The sequence below is a fragment of the Primulina eburnea genome, chromosome 1 (assembly GCF_022965805.1).
Source record: "Primulina eburnea isolate SZY01 chromosome 1, ASM2296580v1, whole genome shotgun sequence".
In the NCBI taxonomy this organism is placed as follows: Eukaryota; Viridiplantae; Streptophyta; class Magnoliopsida; order Lamiales; family Gesneriaceae; genus Primulina; species Primulina eburnea.
In genome coordinates, this window is record NC_133101.1 from 60,007,687 (window position 1) to 60,033,354 (window position 25,668).

Below are 25,668 nucleotides of genomic sequence, written 5' to 3' on the forward strand. Positions count from 1 at the left end.
ATTGTATTTTGATTCTTAATTAAATATAAACAAAATAAATTATAAAAATATTCTATAAACACGCAATGCATGTATCAGTATACTAGATATCTGAACAATATAAGGCAAATGACCAAAATGGAGAAATATCGTCGAAATTAAATTATTGTAACAAAAAAACAAGTAAATTACAGTCAACACACAAAGTACAAAAAAATCCGATGTGAAATTCAACTCCCACCCGCGGTAGGATTTAACTCAAATGTGCCTGAAGCAGATGCTGGCAAGTCCTATGATCAGCACTTCAGGTGGGCTTCGAATTTTAAGTTCACCCGGACTGATACAAGGTATAAGCAATCGCTTTAGTAACATGTACAAGGTCTAAAAATAGGCCTATCGGCATTTTCTCCTGCAAGATACCTGGCCGGGGAAGTATATTCTCATCTTCATACTCAAGATTTTTTTAGAACCTGCCAGGAACATTGGTCACCTATTGCTACACGAAACACATCATAATCAATACCAGTCGAATAAATACAACAGAAACAATGACGAAAGGATCAAGTTTTAATACAAACCTTAAAAAAATTTCATCCTGAGCTTTGTCAGACGAGGAAAGAGCAAGGACTTCCCAACTCAAACTTTTGACAGAAGTCCCAGGCCAAACGGATCAAGCAACTACCTCATCTTGATGAAAACCCACTTTAGCCAAGTTGAAAAGCAATGCTGTGAAAGGTGTTCAGGTAGATCCACCTAGATAACACTGTTATGCTGAGTAAACTAAGGATATAACAATGAATTTGGACGTTATGAGCAAGAATCAGATACTAATTAGAGTCGGTGTCTCAGTGTGTGTGAGTGAGAAAGCGTGAGGGAGGGAGGCAAAAAGGGATCACAAATCACAAAGCTAGTGGACAGTCACAAAATGAGTACGGTTAGTGAAAACAACAAATTGATAAGATAAGTGAAACAACAAATTAAGGACAAAATGGCATTTGAACTTTGAAGGCTGAATACGATCTAATGCACCAGCATTCTTATAAAGCAGTCAGAAGGTGAAGCGGCCATATACTAAGTGCCGACAATTTTTGGAGCAACCTGCTGAAAAAGATGAGCAAACAAGTTGGGACATTTTACATTTGATTGAACTGGAGAAACAAATGTCTGAAAGAATTTTTTTTTGCGTGGTATCTAACATCCAAGTTTCCCTCCGTGTTTCTGAATGGAAGAAAACACCCCTCACAAAAGAAACTGGTAAGTTTCAACTTCATAAAAAGGAGTTACTCCTATCTTGGTGATTGCCAAGAACTCTTGTCATCATACCATTTGGCAACATTTATGAGCAGTAGAATGTCATAGCAATCTAAACCATAGTATACAAAGAGAGAAACATTGAGAAGGATTTTGTGAAAGATCAGTTCAGAACTTACACTACTCCATGTTGTGGAATAGTCATCAATAGAGAGCAACCAATCACCAGCCCTGAATGGCATAGCCAGCATGTTACTTGATAAATTAACATCAAGTTTCTCATTTTCATAGTTTTCAGCAGGATAATGATCCCGTCTCCTTTTTCTTCTTTTTTTCCTGCCCTTTTTGGACTTGAGGCCTATTGAAGACCTCTCGTTCCTATCTGATCCATAATCTTCCACAAACTCATCATGTAATATATCATACTTGTCAGACTTACGAAACCCTATCCCATTACTGATAAAAAGAGATTCCCAGGTCTCAGGAGAATGAAATTCCTCCAACAGCCTAAAATGTAAAGCCCAAGACTGCACACCTAACCATTTAATGAGTTCCAATGGTTTCTTCTTATAACCTTCTTCCATTAGCAGGACAAAATCATGACCTTGGCTAGGGGGATTGCAAAGCTGAGAGACCAAATTCTTTATTTTAACCATGTCACCCTTGCTGCCTTCTTCTTGAACAAGTCGCAGGAGCCGCCGACCTTGAGTTGTCACAGCATTGAGTAACAGTAGCTGATCGATAGAAATAGAAGCAGAGTACTTTGACAGTATAATCTCGAACCACTCTGATGCATTACGAAACCCTAAGAATTCTGAGCTTGGTTCCATATATTTAGGTATCAAATCTAGGAAAAGATGTAGATCCTGCTCTTCGAGAATGATTAGAAGGTGACTACACAAGAAAGAGAAAGATTCCTCCATTAGGAAATCCTCCACAACTTTCCACACTTCTCCAAGTTCCTTGTTATACATCAAGTCAATAAACATATCAATAAAAAATTTAGTATCAATCAACAAGATTTCACCATCCTTTAACGACTCAGAGAACTCCTGAGATGACCAAAATTCAGGCACATACTCAAGAAAATTTTCAACAGTCCGCTGGACATCCAGATCAAGGAAGTAATGGGGCTTTGTCGCAACCATGGCAGGTGACTGTCCATGTTTACCTTTCCACTCAAGTTCCTCCCAACAAATATCTCGGTTTACAAAAGCAAATCTGGACAATGCCTTTGCACCCTTTCCATGCTCCGAATAACCAGATTCAGAAAAATTAGAGAACCACTGCAAGATCCTCCTTGGATGACCTGGATAGATTAAAAAATTGTCAGCTCAAATAGAATATTGGACAGAAATATGTAACACATGTAGTCCACTGAAAGCAATAAAAAATGCACTGCCAAGTTCACTCTAGAAAATTTTGAAATACCAACTAATTACGAGGCAAATAAACAAATTTTCAAGCAGTAAATTACTATTTCTCTCCAAGTATTATTTGCACAGAAATTATCAACACTGAGAATCATGATAAACAAGTAATTTGGTTTTTACTGCATCATGGGGGAAATGTTTCTTCCCATGCTGTATGAAACTAAGGTATTAAGAGTTCTTGATACTATTTACTCTGTTAACAGGGGAAACAACAGAAATATTCTTTGATTAACAAATCTCTGAACCCATCCGGCGTTACAGATATTTCATGTGATGAAAATGAACACTCATCCATGATTTTGTAGATTCAACCCCTCAATTAAACCAAACTACGTTAAAAAAAATTTATACAAAGCACATTTCCTCAATGACTTGGTCAGCACCTTTGAAAAAATTCTCCAATTTTTTACTTCTCTTGGCTATTATGGGCCCGAATTTTTGTGGCCACTTCTCAAAGATAAGTTGAAGAAGTTGTGATGCCAAATACTGCTTCACTGGCATGGATCTCAATAGACTCACAAACAGCTCCCTCTGGCAACGGTGGCTGATAGATCTTATGCCCGAGAGAGTGTTACAAAGCCAAAGCCGAGCTTCAGATCGGCCATCTGATGACATCAAAGACCAGATTACTATTTCTAACTCATCAAGCCGAGATTTTCTCCACGCGGAAGATTCATCACTCCCATTGCCATCAGCCCATGTGGGCTCAGATAGAAACAACTGAAGCATTTCTGGGTCTGCAGCATTAAGAATATCAACATGAGAAAAGTACGTCAATATATACTACCCGAGACATCAAAGGAAAGAACTGAAAGCAAGAAACAATTAACAAGCCTAAGAAATAGCAGCCGAAAAATAGTAAAAACTTTACAATTCGAAAGGGAGAACTTCAACACAAAGATTGTTGGTACAAGTTGAAGTCTGGAAACTTAGAAGCTCAAATCGAGCTAAAAAAACTACTGAATTGGAACATTAATCCATGACACCCCCAACCCCCACGTAATTTGTAACAACTTTGTTGGTTGGTTAATTGGTCACATTTTATTCATGAAATGGCTTGGATTGTTATTAGTCTGGATCCGTTAAAATAATTCTATTTCTATTAGATCGAATAAGTACATTAATCTACTAAGTACCTTGTATCATAATTGAAAAATTCTATGACTCGGATCTTTAGTATTTTCTTATTTATTACCAGAATACCGAGAGCCAATCTTATTAAAAAACTGAAAGAAGCCTAGAAAACGTAATAAAGGATGGAAATGAAGCCAAATCAACACCAACAAGAGGAATTCACTGAAGAAGATGGATATATTTCCTTTTTTTCGGTCAAGCTACAACTTTTTGCCTTGTTTCTCAATCAATTTATAAATTACACGTATAATCTAATACCAAAGCTCCTGGAGACCCTCCCTCATCAACAAGTCTGGCTCACCCAATCAAATTAAAACAGTATGCTAAATAAACGGAACAAAAAATCAGATGAAATTTACTTACCAGAAATCTGAAAAGCCTCCGTCGAAATCCTCTCGGAAAATTAACCGAAACTTGGAGAATTGCAGTAATTCTTTTTTTTAAAAGGAAATAATATATATAGCAGCGTCGAAGTTAAAAACTGAATACGAGGCAAACAACCGAAGGCAAAGAATTTTCAGATTTCAACAGAGAGGGTGAAGGTGAGAAATTGGGCCTTAAACCTCATATTGGGCTTGAATTTTAAAAAGTTCGAATCGTTTAATTTCGTTAAAGTTTGTGATAATTTATTGTTGGGCTTGTTTGAGTAGCAATACTTATGGCCCAGTAAGTGGCCCAATTTAAGCAGATATATTCCATTTTGTTTAATGTTTAATTCGAGCTGTTGTGTTTTTGCCAAAAGGTCCAGTTCTGTTCTACGGAAAACATGGAAACCTAGGGTACCCTTCCCCCCTCTTTTCGTTCATCTTTTCTTAATTTAATCGAAGATTCTTCTTTTTTCTAAAGTGTCAAGTTCCAGAAAAAATCGTATATCTGCACATTTTGAGTTAAATATGTGTTGAAGAATCGGAAAAAATGGAATACTGTTTGGGTTTCGGAATGTGCTATCTTGAAATTTTTTGTTTGTGACTGATAAAATTCGCGTTGTTCTTGGTTGGTTTTAGATGACAGTTGTGCTGTATAAAAAGTTTTGAAGCTTTTTATATCATGATAATAATTTCTGCTTGTCAACGGTATGTTTCGTGAGCTTATTCAGTTTCGAAGAAGCGAGGTAGGGGCCGAGTAACATTAGAAAAATGATTTTGTATAAGTTTACTAAAATATTTCGGGAGTGGGTGGACTATTAAACCATCACCTGTGAAAGTTGGCACCGTGTTTTGTTCTTCTGGGCTGCGCTGGTTCCTTAGCTACTTAGAGTGAAACTGAATTAATTATTATTATCTTTTCATCCGTTTCTTATTTTTCTTTGCTTGTTTCATTGGTCACTCAGGTCGTATAGTATGTTAATTTTTGGCGGACATGATTTATGGGCTTCAATGATGCACTGAGCTTGTTATTTGGGGCTGCTATTTGGGTTGCTACTTACGGAGTCGTTGCTGTCTTTTATATATTCAAATACTCAATTTCCCCTTCGTTGTAAAGGTCTTGCGAAATATATAGCAGGGAACCAAAGAAGACGTCTCCATGGGCTATGCACAGTTAGTTATTGGCCCTGCTGGCAGTGGAAAGGTTATTAATTGAATCATGTGACCTTGTCCATTAAATGTGCTTAAAACGTCATTATATTGATTCCAATTTCCAATCTGATTTTTCTCGAAAGAATGATGTGTAAGAGTGTCTTTGATAATGAAGTTGACAGTTCTGATACACGTTAAGACACTGATTAATTGCTTTATGCAGTCTACTTATTGTTCTAGCTTGCACCAACATTGTGAAACTGTTGGCCGCTCTGTGCATATTGTAAACTTAGATCCTGCTGCTGAGAACTTTGACTATCCTGTAGCCATGGGTAAGCATGCTGAATCATGATTAGCCTTTCCTTTCTGTGAACTCTAATATGGGAGTTTTTAATTGTAGATATTAGGGACCTCATTTCTCTGGAGGATGTGATGGAGGATCTCGGATTGGGTCCAAATGGAGGCCTTATTTACTGCATGGAGTATCCTGTCATCACCCAACTTTTCTCCTTGGCATTTAATTTTTTATATTATTTGTTTTGTTTTATACCCATCAAACTAAAATCTCTACTTCTAGAATCTTGATCTTACATAATTTTATTGCAATATGTGGGGCCTTAATATTTACTTCCAGACACCTTGAAGAAAATTTGGATGATTGGCTGACAGAAGAGTTAGATAACTACTTGGATGATGATTATTTAGTTTTTGACTGCCCAGGTATGTACTTTTAGCTGCTTCATTGCTCATATTATGATATTCCAGTGTCCTCGGTATTATTTGTCCTGAAGCATTTCCTTATCAATTCTTAGTTTAAATTATTTATGAATTGTGAACATGGAAGTATTGCCTGGGATAAATTTGTTCCTTCTCTTTTTGATTGATGAATTCATCTTGGCAAAACATTGAAGTAGTTTCCTCACATGTAACCATCCAAAGAAGTGGAATAAGTTGTATAAAAGGAACATATTATATACGGAATACCTTCAAGTATTACAGTCAAGATAGCTTGTTTGGATTTTCTGGTATTTGTTGCACTACCAGCTGGATTGTTTGCCTTCATTTTCTCTTTTGTATATAGAGTTATATCAGAAAGAATTCTGTTATTACTCTTGACCAATCGTCTTTCTTTTGTGTTGGTTTCACATCTTTTACAAAACAGTTTACCCATTTGAAGAATGTGGATCTTTTCTTCTGGAGGAATCATCTCTCCATTCGTTCAAATTGCCTTGATTTTCGTTTTCTGTTCATTTTCTAACTAGCATGAGCAATGTGGCCATCTTGGCAGCAATACTTACTAATACAATGTCTTGATAGTCATTTACTCATTATGAAAAAAATTGTCATGTGGTTGTTGAAATTCTATTGAGTTCAAATCCCTTAGTTCCTAGGCATGTCCCTTCAGATTTTGTAATTGCTGCTGGGTGCTATCATGATCCTATTGACAGCAGACTCTATGATTTCTGGTTTGTACTTCATTGATTATCTTTCTAAGTTATTTCCCTTCGTTAGTATGAGAAATTTTGAATTAAATTTCTGATTTGTAATACGGTTACTTCACTAAAATAATGTCAAAATGATAATGGGGAATCGTTGTCATCAGTAAACATCTATATGCCCCGACTTTCTGTATATCGATCTTTTTTTTAAATGTTCTAATAAAACAGGTCAGATAGAGCTCTTCTCCCATGTTCCTGTGCTGAAGAACTTTGTGGAGCATTTAAGACGAAAAAATTTCAATATATGTGTTGTATACTTACTCGATTCTCAGGTATTTACACCTGAAATTTAACCATCTACTGTCATGCCTTTCCGCTGCCTTTATGCATACTGAATTCTGTGTTTTACCATTAGTTTATAACGGATGTAACCAAGTTTATAAGTGGTTGCATGACTTCACTTTCTGCCATGGTTCAACTGGAGCTACCTCATGTTAATGTTCTCTCCAAAATGGACCTTGTGACGAACAAGAGAGACATTGAAAAGTCAGTGCCCTTTTACGTTATAAAGAACACTTGTTCATATTATTTTGTCCTTGGATTTTTGCATGATTTTGTTTTCCTTCAGTTATTTAAACCCAGAACCTCGGACACTGCTGGCAGAGCTAAACCAGCGCATGGCTCCACAGTTTGGAAAGCTTAACAAATCTTTAATCGACTTGGTAAGTTTGAGCATGCCTCAATTTATGTGTTGATCTCCATTCTAAAGAACTTTTTAAATTTGAAAAGGATTTGTTCCCTCATTAAGAAAAGGGTATGTTCCCGACATCGGTACCATTAAAATTCTTTTTTGAGGAAATAGCGTCAAGTTTTGGAAGAGCTTATGATGTAAGTAATATGTTTAGGTGCCTGACAGCCTGTAGTGATAGGGAACGAGTCTGGCATTTTCTTGATTTGTTTAGCTTTATGTGGGTGTGTTTTTCGTCAGTCCTTCAGTAATCTTTTCAAGAATATTTGTGTTGGTTCTAGAGTTGAATGAAAGAAATAATTAGTTCCTTTCTAATTAAACATGGTGGTGTTGAAGATGGTGGTTTCTGACTATGCCATTGCAATTTCTATTGGTATGTTTTTTGTGTGATTGCATGCATATCTATAAAATATAATTGTATATTTCTGTGTTTTGCATGAGTATCAATGCATATTATCCCCATCAAGTATTTTAAGACTCCAATTATGAATTACCTAACTATATTCTTAATCATTCCTTTAACTTCTTTGAATCAGGTTGATCAGTATAGTATGGTGAGCTTTTTCCCCCTTGACCTGAGAAAAGAGAGCAGGTATGTTGCCAACCTTTCCTACATCATTGATTCGAATTTTCAAATTTAAAAGGAGGGTGTCAGTTGTGACTAACTTAATCGTGACTTGACATGAGAAAAGAGATCATGTATGTTATGTTGCCAACTTTCCCTACGTTATTGATTGGAATTTTCAAATTTAAAATGAGGTGTAAGTTATGACCAACTAAATCATGATAAAGATACCAAACTTCCTAACCTTGATTCCCTCTCACCTCTTTCAAACTATACAATATTAGTAGTTACCTCAAATCCTCAACTTGTAATTATATAAGTTGATGTGAATGAAGGTTGAATTTATTCTACAAGACATCTCGAGAATTTATTCTACTTTTGTCGTGTCCTTTTTAGTCTCTTGTTTGCTTCATAAGTAAAAGAAGCCCTAATCAAGGATATTTTTTTACAAAGGCATGCTTGTTCAATTCTAGCTCATCTAAAACATTCATCCATATTATCGCTCTTTATCACTTGGAACTCACTTTTTTGGCTCATTCATGATCTGCTCCTTGAGACCTCTAGCTCTACATATTTAGTCTCCTTTTGCCAATCTCCGTGATTTCGTCTTCATTGTCTGGGGAACCTTAAACTCGAGGATAAACCTCGGTTAAATTTATGCATATGTATGTGAAAATGGTTGCGGTGTGTGTATGATTGAAGCTTCTCCCATTTACATTTTAGTGGTGTACGCAGAGTCCGAGGTAAGCAAAAAAAGAACACTTCTAAGCTTCGAGTAATGGCTAAGGCAAACATTAATATCTCCTCGTTTTGTGCAGTATTCAGTACATATTGTCACAAATCGACAACTGCATTCAGTATGGAGAAGATGCAGATGTGAAGGTTAAGGATTTTGACCCTGACAATGATTGAAGCTTTCCGTGTTTCTTTTGCTTTCAAGGACGAGTAATTAAAATGGTTCAAATCTTATATGCTGTATATCATTTTTGTTCCTCTGAAACAAATGGTCGGAGAGTGTGATGCGTTTCTGGTCTCTGGTGCAGATGAAGAATTAGGTGTTTCTTAGTTGGCTGCTAACTTCAGTTAGTATCAAGAAAATGGTTTTGTCTCCATGTGAATTTGCCAACCAAATATTGTCATGTAAAAAATGCATTTGAAGAGAGTAATTGCTAGGTTGTTTGTCTTACTACCTAATTCATTTTTTTCCATTTATAACAAGGTTGAGCAGAAACTTGAATGGGTATTTCCTCCCCTACCTGAAAACTGACAGAATGAATATTCTATGTACTTTCTGCCAAGCATCTGAAAATGCATCAAATATCATATAGCCACCTAGATTGAATATAATCTTTGAATTTCAAGACAAACACCAACGATGTAAGATAGAAGCCACACAAATAAGCACTTGGCCAAACTAACCTTCGTCACGATACATGAAAACCACATGGGTAAGAGGTATTTATGTTTCAAATTATCAAAATTTACGTCCTAAAAAGAGTTGAGAGTAAAAAGTTTATGTACGAGAAGCCGATTCAAAGGTCGATTCTATGCTACATCGAGAAAAACTATCGGTGCGTATTTTTTTGTGAGACGTGAAGGCCTAGGGATGTAAATGAACCGAACTGTTCGCGAGCTTTTCGGAACTCGGCTCGTTAAAAGCTCGTTCGGACTCGTTCGTTAAGCTTATCGAGCCAAGCCCGAGCCTTATTTTGGGCTCGACAATTTTGTTGAGCCGAACTTGAGATTAATAATGTTCGGCTCGTTAGCTCGTGAATATGTTCGATAATAGGCTCGTGAGCTCAAAATTGAGCTCGACTCGTTTAGCTGGCTCGTGAGCTCGAGCTCGAGCTCGGCTCGTTTAAGTGGTTCACAAGCTCGGCTCGTTTAGGTAGATCGTGAGCTCGAATTTGAGATAATTAATGAGTTTTAATATTAAAATAATTATGTATGATAAATAATAAATTAAAATTAAAAATTATATTAAAAATGTGAATGTTATGGCAATAATGTCACATTCCCGTAACCTCGTCCTCATGTATTCCAAATCCCAAACCCTACTCGGCTATTCCCGTAACCTCACCTATTCCCCCCGAATCCGCGCCTCCCGACCTCCGCCCGTCGTCGCCGAGGGTCTCCGGTCGTAGCCCAGGTCCGGTCGACCATTATCGAAGCAGAAATCGGTAGATTTGAGCGTGTGGTTTGGTTTCATCTCCAAATACAGTGGGCAAAACAATTAGAGACAAAAGTTCAGAAGTTTCAGCCTCTCAGGTATGTTTGAATATTGCTGCTACGGCAATGAATTTAGTCTACTTAAGAACTCATATTTGTTGGATTGTTAATGCAATGATATAAATATCTGTTAATGCAATGATATAAATTAATTCTAGCGTATGCACTCTCACTCCGTAGAAATTAATTCTAACGTATGTAGAGACAAAGTTCAAAAGTTTCAATCTGTTATTGCTGCTACGGCAATGAATCTAGCGTATGCGCTTTCACTCCTAATTAATTCTACATATAATTATACGTATATAATCTTATTATTTAAAAATATTATGGTTTGAAACTAATTATACTTTAAAGTAAATATATATAAAAAATTAAAATATTTTAATATAATAAACTGAATATCAGACATCAAAAACAACCGATTAGATATCTAATGTCGCCGCATAGAAGAAACCTTAGTATTGTGAGGTCCAAAAATACAAGGCCACGTATGTGATACATTATATAGTATCATATTATAATATGATATGGTCCAAAATTATATAGGCCCACGTAATTCATTATATATATATATATATATATATATATATATATATATATATATAATATTCATTTATTCAAAATTCTAAAGTGTATCTTACAGAAATTACAATGTTATAACACTAGTAGAAAAATCGGATTTTACTTCGACAATAATAAATTACGAAGTAATACATTACCAATAACTTCAGTAATAACACCAGCGAAGTAAAATAATATATTTTACTTCGGATGTTTAAAAACACGGGCTTCACTATATTTTTTTATTATATTTTACTTCGGCATATCAATGTTGACGAAGTAAAAAAATAAGAAAATAAGTTCATGCTGAAGTAATAAGATGAACCGCGCAGATTAACGAAGACTATAATGAACATTTAGCGACGGTTTGTCGCTAACAAACCGTCGCTGATTTAATCAGCGACGGTTTTTCAAACAATCCGTCGCTAATAGCGACGGTTTTTTCGCGAGGTCTTCTGAGCAAAAACGAGCTCGCTTAACGAGCTTGTTTAACGAGCCGAACCCGAGCCAGGCTCATTGAACAAGATAAACGAGCCATTAATGAGCCGAGCTCGAGCCGAGCCTGAGCTTCATAACTTCCGAACGAGCCGAGCCCGAGCTTCAAACCAAAGGCTCGTAACGAGCCCGAGCCGAGCAAATAGTTTAACGAGCCGAGCCCGAGCCTGATACTGTTCGGCTCGGCTCGCTCGGCTCATTTACATTCCTACGTGAAGCTCATCGTATTTTTTTGTTTTCAAGCAAGAGGTTATCACGAACGTTTTGGTTTTTTGTTTTCAAGCAAGATGCTATCACGAACATCTTGTAGGAAAATACCGGAAGTGATTTTCCCAAAGTTTCTTGTAGAAATATATCGTAAATGTTTCATAGAACCATCTCTCGAATATAGGGTTTTCTAGATGCTGACCGCGTAGGCACGAAAATAAACGATTGTCTTGATATGGTCCAGAAAACCGTGCTCAGAAAATACATTAAAATGATCAGAAAATACATTAAAATTAGCGTTAAGTTTAGATAATGCAAGTCTCGGAAAATGTCGATTGTATTGAAGTTCTAATGGATTTGTTTGTTGAAACTTGAACGGGATTATGAGAAAGGGAAATGAATCAGTATCCAAACCATTTTTTTTCCTCAAATCTATAAATTATGGAGTATATCTCTTGTGAGACGGTTTCACGAATCTTTATCTGTGACACGGGTAAACTCTATCGATATTCACAATAAAAAGTAATATTCTTAGCATAAAAAATAATATTTTTTCATTAATGATCCAGATAAGATATCTGTCTCACCAAATACGACCGTGAGACCTTCTCATATAAGTTTTTTTTTATAAATTATGTCATTCTTTGCATACTGTCCGAGGTGGCGGAAGAAGCGGGGAATTCACCTTCTGTCCTTCTGCATTTGACTAATGACTTTAACTGATCGAAATACCTAAAGAATGACTTGATGTGAAAAATGGAGCAATAATTGATTATACATATTTATTCAATTTGATTTTTGACTCAAATTTTATAAAATATTAGAGTTATAAATTATAATATCATCTATTATCATACAGATATATCATGCATCATTATTCATCTCACGATTGAAATAACATCTATTAATCAAGAACAGAAAAGTTGTAACCAATTTTAAAAAACTCAAATAAAAAGTACACGTGCAAGAGCTATTTTTAAAATAAATCAAATTTTGTGATGGTATATACATTTCCTCTTTTTCGGACAGATACATACATACAACCGACGAATTTTGGTTATAACAATAAGGAAAAAACACAAAAAATACCTTCTTCTTCTAGTTCTTTTTTTTTTCCATGCCAGACTATTACGGCCAATTGCCGAATCATAAAATAGATTACGTATCTACAAACATCTACAGTCCAAATTATCTTAAACTTTAGTTATATTAGTAAATTAATTTAAAATTTTATTTCGTTTGAAAAAGTAATTTGAAAACGTGTAAAACCTTTTTGAACAATATTTTTAAAAAATGATTTTCAAACATAATTTTTAAAGAACGATAGAGGTATTTTTAGAATAAAAACGCAAATTAAACGAGAATTTAAAAAATTTGGTAGATAATTATTCAAACAATTTTTAAATTATTTTTTACCTATGAATCGTTTTTTAAAATAAAATTGTTATCCAACAGATGTTTACTCAAATTTTATATAGATTTGCAACAAACGCTTTTATAAAACCATTTTATAAATAACTGTTCAAAGCTCAAACAGAACCTTATGATGTACGCTTTATTAGAATTTTGACAGTTTAACTAATATAGTATGATACAGGTCCTTGCCGCATCGTGTGCCATAAAATTTTCACAAATTTCTCTTTACCATATCATGCCAATCTTCGTGAAGCGTAAGCCGAATACCCGTTGTTGGCGCCGGTTGGACAGCGTTTCTTCCAAAACTAAAACCATAAATAACTGATTTAAAATTCAGAAGGAAACACGAAATTATCCAGTCCACAATTAGTATTGTGACCAAAAACAATAACGAAACTGCTAAATCTCATTGCATTTGAGGCGTTGACAAAAGCAAAAATTTCCGAGGACTTAATCCGATGGTGCAAGGAAAAAGCAAAAATTTCCAATGACGTAAAATGCAGGGTGTGCTGCTGTTCACTCGTCATCATCCTCGTCTTCTCTGTGAGCTTCTGCAGAATTCAGAGCATTCAACCTCTGGATCAGCTTCTCCCTCCTCTCCTCATAAGTTAGCTTCTTAAGGTTGTATCTGTGGAAATGATTCCAAAACACAAATCGCAAGTGAGAAAATAGTTTGAGTTAAAATAAGACTGATTTCTTGATTAGATAATTTCTCGACCGCGATTACTTCAACTTATCATGGAATTCATGATAGTAAACCATTCATCACAGCATGTTCTAGCCTCTAGGGAATAAGATACTTCGAGAAATGGTCTTATCAGATAACAAGATCTTCGTTACCTCTTGTGAGGCGACTTCGATGGTGGTTTTACAGATTTCGTTTTTGCTGGATCAGCACGAATGGCAGCATGAACCTTCTTGTACATCTCCTCTATGTTCTCTGACTCAATACCCTTTTTAATAAACCTGCTAAAGTGAGATTGGTACTTCTCGGGCTCATCTTCCATCAAATTCTGCACGGTTACCGTTGTAAATCAATTTAAAGCACTAGCAGAATAAGAAATTGTTACTAGTAGAATGACCAACCAAAAGAAAGTCGAGAGAACGCAATAAAAATGTTACAACACAGAGCAAAGAGCTCTAGTTAACACTTACATCCATGTAGGACGAAACGTGCCCTCCATAAATGTATTTCCTATGCACTTCAGGGTCAAGTAGCTGCTTGTCCTTGTTAAATCCAGCAAACCTTTTATCACTATGAGGGATGTCAAGTCCGCCATCCAGAGCTCCCTGTGAAGAGATAAAGGAGCAGAGTTATGCACTAAAGCCTGACTAATAAATAAAACGATTTATTCCCAAATCATATAACCATACTCCAGTAATAATTAACCAACGGTTGACATGTGGAAAATTAAAGGTCAAAGGATAGGGCTTGATGCAGGACTCTAGCTTATTTATTTTGATGTAGGGACAATGCTCATAAATAACTCAGAATATATGAGCAGCTCAATTCTTTTTACAAAGTATTTGCAATGAGCTTGACAGGTTGAGGTTCTCCCCTTAAAAGCCTCAAAACCAAACAATCAAAAGAGGTGGGTGGGCAATGAAGAAAGTCACATAAAACCAGAAACATTAAAGATCCTCACAATCATCCCATAAAATCACTCCCTAAAATAAAAATTTCCAAGTGACCGTATATATATATATATATATATATATATAATATAATATAAAATACAAAATGCCCAGAAAATGGCTACCACAGGCATTGGGTAAAGTCCACTATGCAAAAGGCTAATCACTGACAATTATACCTTAAGGGCACCAAAAACCCGATTTCCAGTGGTAGTTCTTAAAAGTCCGACATCGAGAAGAGCACGAAAAGGCCTTCTGCTTTCGGCTGGTTCAACAGAATAATCCTCTCCAGTGGCCTGAAAAGATTATTTGCCATTTGCATACATCCAAAACACTTGTAACAAGTAAACACCTCACACCATATGTGTCGCCTGACACTGATATAAACACATCCACAAAAGAAAAATAAGATATGCAGAGAATAGATTAATTACCTCAACATTTCCTTCATAATCCTCGTCCATTTCAAGCTTTTTCAGAACTCTACGAGCGAGCAGAAGTCCAGTGCAGTACGCTACATCAAAACACCTTGTGTTAGACAACATTTATCAGCAAGTCTAAGACATCTGTTAATAATAATTTACTAAAAACAATACCAGCAGCATAATTGGTGAGGCCGACTTCAAGGCCATAGTGAGGCAGCTCATGGGAATAAGCAGAACCAAGGATGTGGTCACCAGCAATGCTTGCAGAGACAACTTGGGCAATTATATCTTTATTGGTCTAAAAATGAATTAAAGATCCAACTATCCAAAGAGATATATGCACACCAGAACACATCGATGCCGTGTGAATAACATCAACACAAATACACATTTAACGTATTCCAAGTCCTCAATCAGTAGAGACAGCATACTCATTGAGATAGTTATCATTCTCGGATTTCAAATATCACGTGATACACTGCCTACGACAGCCCTTCATTCACTTCAAAAAGAATTTACAATATAAGAGAAATATGAAATAGATTTAAAAATTATGATGGTGCATTCAAGGTGACTGGGACTCTGACAAAGTAAAACATATCTGCTTAAATTAGTTATCATTCTCGGATTTCAAATATCACGTGATACACTGCCTACGACAGCCCTTCATACACTTCAAAAAGAATTTACAATATAAGAGAAATATGAAATAGATTTAAAAATTATGATGGTGCATTCAAGGTGACTGGGACTCTGACAAAGTAAAACATATCTGCTTAAATTAGTTTTTTTAAAAATAAACTATTTCAGTTGTCACTTAAATGAAAAATGTTCAGGATACAAATCGCACGACAACACGATATTTCGGAGTGTTGTACTTATTCTTGTCCTGGTTGATCAGTCGAATCCTTGCCCGATAGTCAGTCTTCCCCTCTAAATTAGAAAAAAAATATCGAGATCATCATCAGGCTATTGACTTAACATGGAAGCCGTACATAAAAGGTTGTCAATTACTTACGCCTCCTTCTCTTGAATTTAACTTGGAACCGTTTGAAGTAGGCTCTCGTCTTCTGCGCCTTGACAAAGACCTGTAAATAGATAATAGAATGTTAAAACTTCGAACTAGAGTAAACATAAAGATGGACAGAGTAAATTCCACCCGATCTCACATTAAACTACATCTAGAACAAGTAAAATCATGTAAAAGATCAAACAAAAGTTATTTGTCAACACGAGATAATTCAAATGATGACCTAATAACATAAGCCATACGTCATATCAACCTGAGAGCTCACCAAATGTTACTAAAAACCATACCATCGCACTTGCACAATAAACTCAGAGAAATGTAAAAACTAACAAAATTAAACTAAATGAAAGCCATTGATGCTCGGTCATGATTTCACTAAAACACTGAGATATACGAGTAACAACACATTAAAGGAGAAAAAAGATAAGTGGTAACCACATCTCGTCAAAAGTTAACAAAAACAGTTTTTTTATCCAACCTCAGTTGAAATCTATTTAACGAACTAACAATGAGCTTTCGCTGTCATTTTTCCTTTCAAAATCTAAGTACATACAGATGATGTTCTGAAGAGAAACATCAAATCACACAACAAATTATTGAACAAAAGAACAGCATAATCTAAAAATCAGAAGCCGCCGCAATTCTCATCTCAGAACCCAAATCTTACCATTGTCGACCGTTTTTCGCGATGCCGCAGCCTGCAAACAGAGGACGAAACGAACACCTTAAATTCGGTAAGGTGTAATATAGAGTTAAACCCTAGTGAAAATGTGGGCCGAGATTGAGCCCAAATATTAATATTGCAACTGGGCTCACAACCGCGTGGCGTGTGACATTATTTTATATTTTAAATGTTTAATTTAATTATGATATTTTTATAAACTACATAATAAGAAATAATTTTCGTAAATGAGAAATATTAGAAAAACTAAAATATCAAATCATATAAAATTGATTAAAACAAAATCTATTGTTAATTATGATCAAATACGAAAATTGAAAGAAAATAACGAAGTAGTTGAATTGAAAAAGGGTTTAGGAAAACGTGGGATTGTTAAGTTGTAGGGGGTTTGAAATTTACCAAAATAAATGCTACAAAATCAAAGCAATAAAAAGTGACATGGGTAAAAGATTTTTGGGGCAGAAAGGGAACAAAATTTTTGGTGTGATATGACGTAACAAAACAGTTTTTCTAAGGCTTAGCTTTTATAAAATAGTAAATAACAGTAAAGTACTTGCAAATTAGAGATTTTAGGAAAAACGGGAGTCTCCGTCGTGAGGTTAGCTCTATCGAAATTTGAATGTCACAGCTTAACTGCAAAAGCAAAAAAAGTATTTTGATGATTGAGTATTATAAGTTCATTCAATATCAGACTAAACCAGAATAAGATTATATACGTACGAAGGAGCAATATATATATATATATATATATATATATATATATATATATATATATATATATATTATTGAAAAGTAATCCAAAGAGTGATACAATTAACAATCGAAAGTGTGGTTTACTTTTCAATTCAATCTCAACGAGATATTTCATATTTGAACATTTTTTATTTTCACAAATTTTTTTAAATTTTGAATGAAGGTTGACCATATTCATTTTTTAGTACAAATTCAAATATATATGGACCGATGTGGGTATAGTACGGTATACCGTACCGAACTACGGTATCGTATACCGTACCGTAAATATCAATATGAAATTTTTTCATGTTGATACTTATACCGGAAATTCGGTATACCGCACATTCGGTATACCGAATTTTCGATATGAAAAAAGTTCATACCGGTACCGTATCAACACCGAAAATTTTGTTGGTATACCGAAAACATTTTCGGTATACCGAACTTAAATTTTAAAAATAATAATAATAAAAATTATTTTCGGTATTTCGGTATAAATCGAAATACCGAAAAAAAATTTGTACCTATACCGAAAATTTCGGTATCATACCGAAATTTTCGGTATACCGATTTTTTCGGTAAGTTCGATATTTTTTTCGGTACGGTTTTTCGATATTTCGGTATTTTTTTCCACCCTTATATATGGACGGGAATTTTTTTATTTTTTTCTAAAAAATAAATAAATCTATAACCTAGACATTAATTAATATAATTGTTTTTAGAGTAAGTTTCTTGTGAGACAGTCTCACGAATCTTTATCTTATCGGTCAACTCTACCGAAATTTACAATTAAAAGTAACTCTCAGCATAAAAATTAATATTTTTTATGGATGACCCAAATAAGAAATTCGATCAACGAAATTGATCCGTAAGACTGTCTCACAAGAATTTTTATGTTGTTTTTACTGAAATAAAATAATCGATCCTAATTAAAATATCAAATAAGTCTCGATCGCATTCTAATCTAAATATAATATAGAAGGAGAACGTGATGACATAACTTTCAAAAATTACATCCAATTTAATATTACGAAAAAATTATAAAATAATAACATTTTATTAAAAGTGTCAAAGCTAAAAGTACGTACGCCACACTTGATTTTGTTATGGGGAGAGGGGTCGAAGTGATAATACAAATTCATTATTCTTACGGACGATAATAATACAAACTTGAACCAATTTTGCGCTGTTATAGATGATATGATATTTTATCGTTTAAAAATTTAAAAGTATAGATAAAGATTAGATTATACACAAACTTAATAAAAACAAAAACTCATGTGAGACGGTTTCATATGTCGTAATTTATAAGACAGATCTCTTATTTGGATCATAAATGAAAAATTATTATTTTTTATGCTAAGAATATTAATTTTTATTGTTAATATCGTTTACTCGTCTTATAGATAAAAATTCGTGAAACCGTCTCACAAATATTTTGTTAAGATCGTCTGGTATTTTAATTTCATGAAACAGGTTTTCGACTCGACTTAATTTGTAAAAATATTATATTTTATAAAAAAATATTATTTTCTACGTTATATATGAATTGGAAAGACTCCAAATAGATTATTTCTTCTCAAAGTATATATAGTGTTATCTCCATTCGGTCCCTTATATTTATCTTATTGTTTTCTTGATCCTGACAATCTCATCGATTCACGTTTCTCGTGCGTACCAGAGTAATCTTCATCAAATCCGATTTAGAACTCCCCAGCCGAACGGAATCGAATCGAAATTCCGATTTCTTGGTTGTTGATTTGGATTTTTCATGGCTGCTAGTGCTAGCCCATCAGGGGGTCAGAGTGACAATAATAATGGGAATACCAACAACGGGAATTGTGGTGGTGGAGGTAAGAAGAATGCAAATGGCGATGCTGTCAAGAGTAACGGCGGAGGTCTCTCGGTGACGGAGAACTCTGCGGTGGGACCGGCTCAGACCGCCCTCCGCCACAATCCTGGCATATCGCTCGATTGGACCCCCGAAGAACAGTCTACGCTCGAAGATTTACTCGCGAAGTTAGTTTCTCACTGGTTCTTTCTTTAGCAATTATGTCTATGGACCTCTGTATGTTTTGATTGCTGTTTGTTTGTCAACATTATTACTTTGTGTTTGGATGCGTATTTTTTATACTACGGCTCAAGTTTCCTTCAATTTATCTTGGTATTCGTATTCCGGTTATGGAAAATTTTCAATGAAGTTTGGACCATGTATTGTGTTATTTTTTAGATTTTTTTTTTGGCGGCCGAGAGAGAGGTCACCCACTTTAGTAATATCTACGTATTCAGGGCTGTCCTCCGAGCATAGTTTTGTTTATACTATCCGTTTAGTTCAAGCGACCAAGTCAATTTCTGCAGTAACTCGAAACCGCGGAATTTATTGTTTGATTAGTCGGTAAACTGATAAAATTTAGATTAAAAATGGATACAAGTGCAAATTTGATCTCGTTTGGTCGGAAATTTCTGCCGTATGACAATTGAAATGGCAGAAAATGTACTTGCCGAGCTTGTGACCAGCAGTGTCTTGGTTACAGTATCTTTTGTTGCATTAGTTCTATGTTAATACGGTTTATGCCACCGCTTCTGCCAGAAATGCCTCAGAAACCACAATAGTTCGATATGCTAAAATTGCCCAGGCATTACAAGAGAAGACAGTTCGGGATGTTGCGTTAAGATGCAGATGGATGAATGTGAGTTTTTTTACTCCATTTTTAAAGTTCTCTTTAATTTGCTTCTTTTAATCTGTTATTGTAATATTCCACAATCAGATTATCTTAAAAGTTTGACACGGTAGGATTTTTTTCCTTCTGAATTGGGTTCCAAAACATCAAATATAAATCAGATTTTATTACTAGGCTTGAGCCATGCTGGTGACCTACATCTTTTCACTTCATATTTGTCCCGAGAGAGAAGAAAAAATAAAGTAAGCCCATGCAGGATATGGTGTCACAGACAAGATTTCTCGACTATGATGGAATGTTAGAAGTTCAATTGTTGTATATTATTATTCAAAAGATCTCTCTGCATGCAAGAAATTATACACTGGCGAATACGACGCCCTTCTGTCTCTTTATTACACTAACCATTGTTTTTAAAGTGTTGATTGGTGCATTAATCTAGAACCCGGAGTATGCGTGAATGGACTGAAAAAAAGTTGAATTCACTATATGTTTTTTAGTGGTATATTCCGTTCAATTATGAGGTTGCGCTTGCACATGGTGATAAATTTCGACACAGTTCGTAGCGTAAGATATATTCTTGCACTATTCAGAATTGAAGTTGTCTAAGAAGTTACCCCATCCGATCTGCAGTTTTCTTCTTAATATATAGTTCGTTTGTTAAGATGGTTAACAATTCATTCCCTTGAATGTTTGAGAGGGTTATGAAAATCCTGAAGCTCGAGTAGAGGTCTCAAAGAGTCTGAAGAGCCTGCCTGCTTAATTTTTCCCTTATTTCCTTCTATCGGTGGGTGAACTATAATATTAAATCAAGATTGTGTTTGATGAGATGTATTCGATCTGTTGTAGAAGTTAAAAAATCTATTTGGATTTGTCTCAATTATGGTTAATGGTGTACTATGGGAAGAAGAGTGACTGAAAAGGATAGTCGTGACAAACTGATATTTTTTAAAGCTAATTCTGTAAATACTGATTCAAATGTTTGGCAGAAAAAAGAAAATGGAAAGAGAAGGAAAGATGATCAAAATTCTTCGAAGAAAAATAGAGACAAAAAGGTATTTAAGTTATTTCATGCTATCTTTTTCCCTCACCTGTCTATTACACAATAAATGAGTGCCTCTCAGTTCAATTCTTTGTATCACATTTTTTCATCTTAATAATGGATCGAAAATTAGTATCGCTATACAGGAAATCATCTATTGAATTTATATAAGTAGTCTTATCATTATTCTTGCATGAAAAGATTGAGCAGAACAAATAATAATCCCAGGCAGGAATCACTTGATGATTAGATAATGAGAATTCTTCAGTCTAACCATATTTGAACAACATATGCAGATTTTTTGCGATAAGAAATGAAACACTTGATGCAATATATTTTGTGGTTGTATAGCCATTTGTAGCTAATGGGCCAGTGATGATAAGAAATAGTGATGGTGATGTCTAAAATTTTCTGTGATCTGTCTGGTTCCTTAGAAATCCTCAGCTGTCATATGATGCATCTACTGCCAAAAGATGTTTCTCTAATGGAAAATTTCATTTCAATTGTGATTATTTTCCCATATCTCTCTTTGGTACTTTGGTTTGAGAGTAAACGAGGAAAAAAAAACGAAACAGAAAACGAAGGAGGGAAAAAAATTTCTCTTGGACATGTTCATTTCCTACTTATTAAAAAATAAGAGCTTTCTGAATGTGCATCCAAATAATTACAAAATCTTGTGATTGCTTTAGTTGGACACTAGTATCTATCATGATGACTCACATTATTTGCACTGGTGTTAGAATTAAGTTTATGATATCCTATTTAGAATCTTTCCTCGTTTATAAAGGTCCAAAAACAAATTATAAGTGGTTTAATGGTGTCTTGGTTAAAATAAATAATAAGAGAGAGGTGCAAGTAATTAGTTTTGAAAAAGTACAGTGCTGCCGTGTGCTTTATTTTCAATTCCACTGTTTAATGCTGATTGCTGAATAAAAATATTATATTTTAGATTTAGACATTATAGTGGTTTTAAGAAATTGATATATCTACACCGAAGAGAATTATATCCATCTCACTTTATATCCTATCCAAATAATTTTTCTCAGGAAAAGATTACAGATTCACTGCCAAAATCTTCTCAAGCTCCAAATCGCTCCAATGATCCTCCATATGTTTCTTCAATGATGTCGATGGACAGTGATGATGGAATCTCATACAAGAGTCAGTACATAATCTTGAATTTCACTCTAGAAAGAAAGTGAAGTATTTTGTATGACATGACATGCTTATTGCCTTTTTCTCTGTATAGCCTTATGTTAATAATTCCTCTGCCAATTTCTATTTTGCCTGGTTATCTTCCTGAAATCATGTGTCTCAGTGCGCACTTTCCCTCAGTTTATATTTGTTTGCAGCTGCACACGAATATGATGAATATAAATTGAACTTAAGTTTTTTTATGGATTGTGAGAATGACATATGGCTGAATAATTACCTTTTTTGTATTATGACTTGAGATGGAAAAGGGTAACTAAAGATCTTCAAAGTGTTTTGGTGCATGTGGATATTGCTCGTGAGATCTCAACTTTCAGAATCCAACTGGGCATCCAATATACAGTCCCATGTCTAGAAAAAATCATAGTCTCTTCTCATTGTAGTTCATATCCTCAATTACAGTTCAATTCCAACTTAGCTCCTTGATGCTACAAGTTCTTGGTAGTTCATCGGATAATTTTTAGATGATTATGAAAAGGATAAGTACTTATAAGATAATACCGTTATGATGAACTAGACTGTTGAAACTACTGAAGTACACTGTTAGTATAGAACTGATTGGATCAAATGACAAAGTTTACATAAAGTTTACATATATCTTCTGGATGGTTTGTTATTTATTTATTGTTTTTAGAACTTTAAATTTGTGTTTTCAGTGATTGGTGGTTCCTGTGGACAACTTCTTGAGCAAAATGCTCAGGCCTTGGATCAAATTTCTTCCAACTTTGCTACTTTCAAGGTACTAGCCGCTTCATGTACATATTTTTTTATTTGTAAGGGTCTAAGAGATGGTAATTATTTGATAGTTTCATGTGTATTTTGATGAGATGAGAACCAACATTTCTGTCACTAATAGAGATTTTTCCTGTAAACAACTGTGTGCACATTAATGGAAGGTTAAATTCACCATGACAATTTACTTGGTTGATGTATTTGGTTATAGTATATTTTGACGCTGGATGCTTAGAATGATGAATGCTATCACATGGTGGACTCCAAATGGCCTAACAAATTTTTTATTTATTTTTTACTTTTAGAGCCTATTTGTAAGGGCTTCTGTATTAGTAGAACTTGTGAGTAAATCAAACAGTTGTAGTGGTTGTTATTCCAAGCAGAGTGTGCTTAAAAACTGCTGAAACATGGATATGAGTTGGAAAAGCACGAAGGAGACAGTTTCTGTCATCGGGACAGATTTTTGAAATACTAAAAAGTAAGAGTTACCCTAGGAGCTGTTTGCAAACAAAATGCAAAAAAAAAAAAAAAATTACTTGTCAGTGAAGAAGCCCTTCTTTAAGTGTTTGCAAACAGGTTCCTAATAAATAATAAACGTTTCCTGCTTTGCATGACTGTTGCTGTGTCTTGGAGGGCTAAATTTTAGTAGTTTTTTGTCGGAACATATCCACTAACAGGAAATCAAGTAAGGCTGTTTTTTAAATGCCCGACTATATGATGCAGAGATTATGATGTAATAATAATCACACATTTGTCTGATACTGATTTCTGCTTTCAATCCAAATTTAGCTGTAGGCATTCCTCAGCCATTGTCTTAGCTTCCACCATTGGACACTTCATCTCTAGATATGATTAGTTGTGTTGACATAATTTTTTTTCATTTCTGCTTGCAGATTCATGAGAACATCAATCTCTTCTGTCAAGCTCGAAATAATATCCTTTCTATCTTAGATGAGTACGTCCTGGACTTCCTACCTATATATTTAGCTTTTCATTCATTTTGATTTATGTGCGATCATTTGCAAAAATTTCTGCATTTATGGACTTTTCTAATGTTTACTATATTTCCTCACTACTCAGCTGTATTTTTTTTGCGATGTTCTTTTTATACTCTTGATTACTTAATGAATCTTGAATGCATTGCCATAAATAATCATCAATTGATTTCTGGTTGTATATTTTTGTCCTTGGTGGTGAATTGTTCTTTGTTTCCAATCTATCTGCTGTATTTTTTAAATCCTGCCAGAATAATTCAGAAGAGTGTGGTTTCTCTTATACATGCTTTTGGCATACGCATTCAATGCACCTCTTAAGTTCATTTTTCGTATTGAATCCATAATATTCTAAATATCCTTGTATGAATTGTGTATTCCAGCTTTAGTGACATGCCAGAAGTAATGAAGCAGATGCCGCCACTTCCTGTAAAGCTGAATGAAGATCTTGCTAATACCATTCTTCCTCGAACACCCCAGCCAAATTAATCTCGAGGTCCATCTTAGCATGCTTCGATTCATGATCATTCTGCCTCTACCGAGTTCGGCCTCTGAAATACATCTACTGCAAATAAGTTGGCTACTGTCCACTCAAGTCCTCTTGAAATTTTCATTAAAGTTGTTTCGTTTCTTCATTATCTTAGTACACTTGTTTCTCTTTTGTTTTCTCCCTTTTCGTTCTTCCAGTTGCTTCAGTTCTCCAAGGAAGTAGCCTTTGTAGCGTCCAATTACATTCAGTAGCATAGAACTGATTTTAGTTTTTGTAAACTTATTTAGGGTATGTCCTTGAATAGTTTCGGAAGTGCTGTCGAGGAAATAATATTATTACTTCTGAATCTAGTGTCAATACTTGTTAGGTCAACGCACATTTTGTAGCTGCTGCTCTTATTGGTCTTGTACAAAAATAAGAATTTACAAGGTTATGATTGTGGAGGCTGTATGTATTGCGTGGGATGTGCCCTAAAGATAGGGTCAAATAAATCACTTTCTCGCTTTTCCTTTTCTTAAATTAGGTAGTTGTGAAAATTTGAAAGGACCGATTGTTTTTGAATTCCTAAGTTGAGCATTCATATTGAACTTCTTGGATTTAATTATTTGGTATACAAAGAAGTAAAAAGTTAGGTGCTAGAAATTAAAAGTCTGGGGTATATAACGTTGGGCGTTCCTAGAAGGGTGTCGCTGCCGGCTGTCGCGGGCCACGGATCATGAGCAAGCCGGCCACAGGGACACGACAAGACGTCCTTACACTTGTAGTGCCGCATTGTATATGCGTATCTACTAGATACCAATCAAACACAATAAAGGGATCAAAAAAGAAAATGCTCGATTTAAACTAGACTCACGATAAATTTGGATCTAATAAACAATTCATAGCAGGAGAAATAAACTATCATTAGAAAACTATCTTGTGCACTTAATCTAAAACGAAATCACGTTCAAAATTTTAAACTAAACAATCATATGATCAAGGGTGGATTTGTTTCGTTTTTTGTTCGTGTATAAATATTTGTCATTTTAAGATTTTAAAGAA

The 25,668-nt window shown here is 34.8% G+C and overlaps 4 protein-coding genes across 11 annotated transcripts; 2 read left to right on the forward strand and 2 right to left on the reverse strand.

The window, feature by feature from the left end:
* Positions 1 to 109: 109 nt before the first annotated feature.
* Positions 110 to 4,318, reverse strand: LOC140835738 (uncharacterized). 6 transcript variants are annotated; one of them, XM_073201155.1, is made up of 5 exons: positions 4,161 to 4,318; positions 3,047 to 3,400; positions 558 to 2,539; positions 400 to 449; positions 110 to 316 (listed from the first exon to the last, which is right to left on the reverse strand). In XM_073201155.1, exons 2-3 carry the CDS (start codon positions 3,390 to 3,392, stop codon positions 1,266 to 1,268), a joined length of 1,620 nt encoding a protein of 539 aa, XP_073057256.1. In that variant the 5' UTR covers positions 3,393 to 3,400; positions 4,161 to 4,318; the 3' UTR covers positions 110 to 316; positions 400 to 449; positions 558 to 1,265. The 6 variants fall into 6 exon arrangements, with proteins under 6 accessions (XP_073057256.1, XP_073057253.1, XP_073057268.1 ...); XM_073201152.1 differs by having other exon boundaries at positions 400 to 475; XM_073201167.1 differs by having other exon boundaries at positions 110 to 475; positions 558 to 742; positions 1,410 to 2,539; positions 4,161 to 4,317.
* Positions 4,319 to 4,510: 192 nt separating this feature from the next.
* LOC140835763 (GPN-loop GTPase 3) lies at positions 4,511 to 9,255 on the forward strand. Of its 2 annotated transcripts, none has more exons than XM_073201174.1 (10): positions 4,511 to 4,576; positions 5,128 to 5,366; positions 5,538 to 5,646; positions 5,715 to 5,796; positions 5,949 to 6,034; positions 6,982 to 7,085; positions 7,169 to 7,299; positions 7,382 to 7,475; positions 8,038 to 8,093; positions 8,885 to 9,255. In XM_073201174.1, the coding sequence occupies exons 2-10, from the start codon at positions 5,322 to 5,324 to the stop codon at positions 8,976 to 8,978; spliced, it is 801 nt and encodes a 266-aa protein (XP_073057275.1). In that variant the 5' UTR covers positions 4,511 to 4,576; positions 5,128 to 5,321; the 3' UTR covers positions 8,979 to 9,255. The 2 variants fall into 2 exon arrangements, with proteins under 2 accessions (XP_073057275.1, XP_073057278.1); XM_073201177.1 differs by having other exon boundaries at positions 4,527 to 4,576; positions 5,301 to 5,366.
* A 4,025-nt stretch (positions 9,256 to 13,280) lies between these two features.
* Positions 13,281 to 16,857, reverse strand: LOC140835770 (large ribosomal subunit protein uL18-like). The gene is made up of 9 exons (XM_073201181.1): positions 16,732 to 16,857; positions 16,053 to 16,122; positions 15,876 to 15,967; positions 15,206 to 15,332; positions 15,044 to 15,123; positions 14,789 to 14,905; positions 14,130 to 14,264; positions 13,815 to 13,987; positions 13,281 to 13,602 (listed from the first exon to the last, which is right to left on the reverse strand). The coding sequence occupies exons 1-9, from the start codon at positions 16,732 to 16,734 to the stop codon at positions 13,491 to 13,493; spliced, it is 909 nt and encodes a 302-aa protein (XP_073057282.1). The 5' UTR covers positions 16,735 to 16,857; the 3' UTR covers positions 13,281 to 13,490.
* A 2,211-nt stretch (positions 16,858 to 19,068) lies between these two features.
* LOC140835784 (uncharacterized) lies at positions 19,069 to 25,070 on the forward strand. 2 transcript variants are annotated; one of them, XM_073201193.1, is made up of 7 exons: positions 19,069 to 19,500; positions 20,072 to 20,171; positions 21,149 to 21,214; positions 22,248 to 22,395; positions 23,070 to 23,152; positions 24,039 to 24,100; positions 24,521 to 25,070. In XM_073201193.1, exons 1-7 carry the CDS (start codon positions 19,253 to 19,255, stop codon positions 24,624 to 24,626), a joined length of 813 nt encoding a protein of 270 aa, XP_073057294.1. In that variant the 5' UTR covers positions 19,069 to 19,252; the 3' UTR covers positions 24,627 to 25,070. The 2 variants fall into 2 exon arrangements, with proteins under 2 accessions (XP_073057294.1, XP_073057300.1); XM_073201199.1 differs by having other exon boundaries at positions 19,072 to 19,500; positions 22,248 to 22,362.
* The last annotated feature ends 598 nt before the right edge of the window (positions 25,071 to 25,668 follow it).

What these genes read in the sequence shown, in the direction of transcription:
- LOC140835770 (XM_073201181.1), bottom strand. An exon ending in ATCGTGTTGTCGTGCGATTT is followed by an intron (nt 15,333 to 15,875) that starts GTATCCTGAACA and finishes ATTCATTTTTAG; the next exon opens with ACCAATAAAGATATAATTGC. An exon ending in ATTATGAAGGAAATGTTGAG is followed by an intron (nt 14,906 to 15,043) that starts GTAATTAATCTA and finishes TAATCTTTTCAG; the next exon opens with GCCACTGGAGAGGATTATTC.
- LOC140835763 (XM_073201174.1), top strand. Translation starts at nt 5,322, where the DNA reads ATGGGCTATGCACAGTTAGTTATTGGCCCTGCTGGCAGTGGAAAG. An exon ending in AACAAGAGAGACATTGAAAA is followed by an intron (nt 7,300 to 7,381) that starts GTCAGTGCCCTT and finishes GTTTTCCTTCAG; the next exon opens with TTATTTAAACCCAGAACCTC. An exon ending in GACCTGAGAAAAGAGAGCAG is followed by an intron (nt 8,094 to 8,884) that starts GTATGTTGCCAA and finishes CGTTTTGTGCAG; the next exon opens with TATTCAGTACATATTGTCAC.
- LOC140835784 (XM_073201193.1), top strand. Translation starts at nt 19,253, where the DNA reads ATGGCTGCTAGTGCTAGCCCATCAGGGGGTCAGAGTGACAATAATAAT. An exon ending in CTCGAAGATTTACTCGCGAA is followed by an intron (nt 19,501 to 20,071) that starts GTTAGTTTCTCA and finishes CGCTTCTGCCAG; the next exon opens with AAATGCCTCAGAAACCACAA. An exon ending in AGAAAAATAGAGACAAAAAG is followed by an intron (nt 21,215 to 22,247) that starts GTATTTAAGTTA and finishes AATTTTTCTCAG; the next exon opens with GAAAAGATTACAGATTCACT.
- LOC140835738 (XM_073201155.1), bottom strand. Translation starts at nt 3,392, where the DNA reads ATGCTTCAGTTGTTTCTATCTGAGCCCACATGGGCTGATGGCAATGGG. An exon ending in ATTGGAGAATTTTTTCAAAG is followed by an intron (nt 2,540 to 3,046) that starts GTGCTGACCAAG and finishes TAATCTATCCAG; the next exon opens with GTCATCCAAGGAGGATCTTG.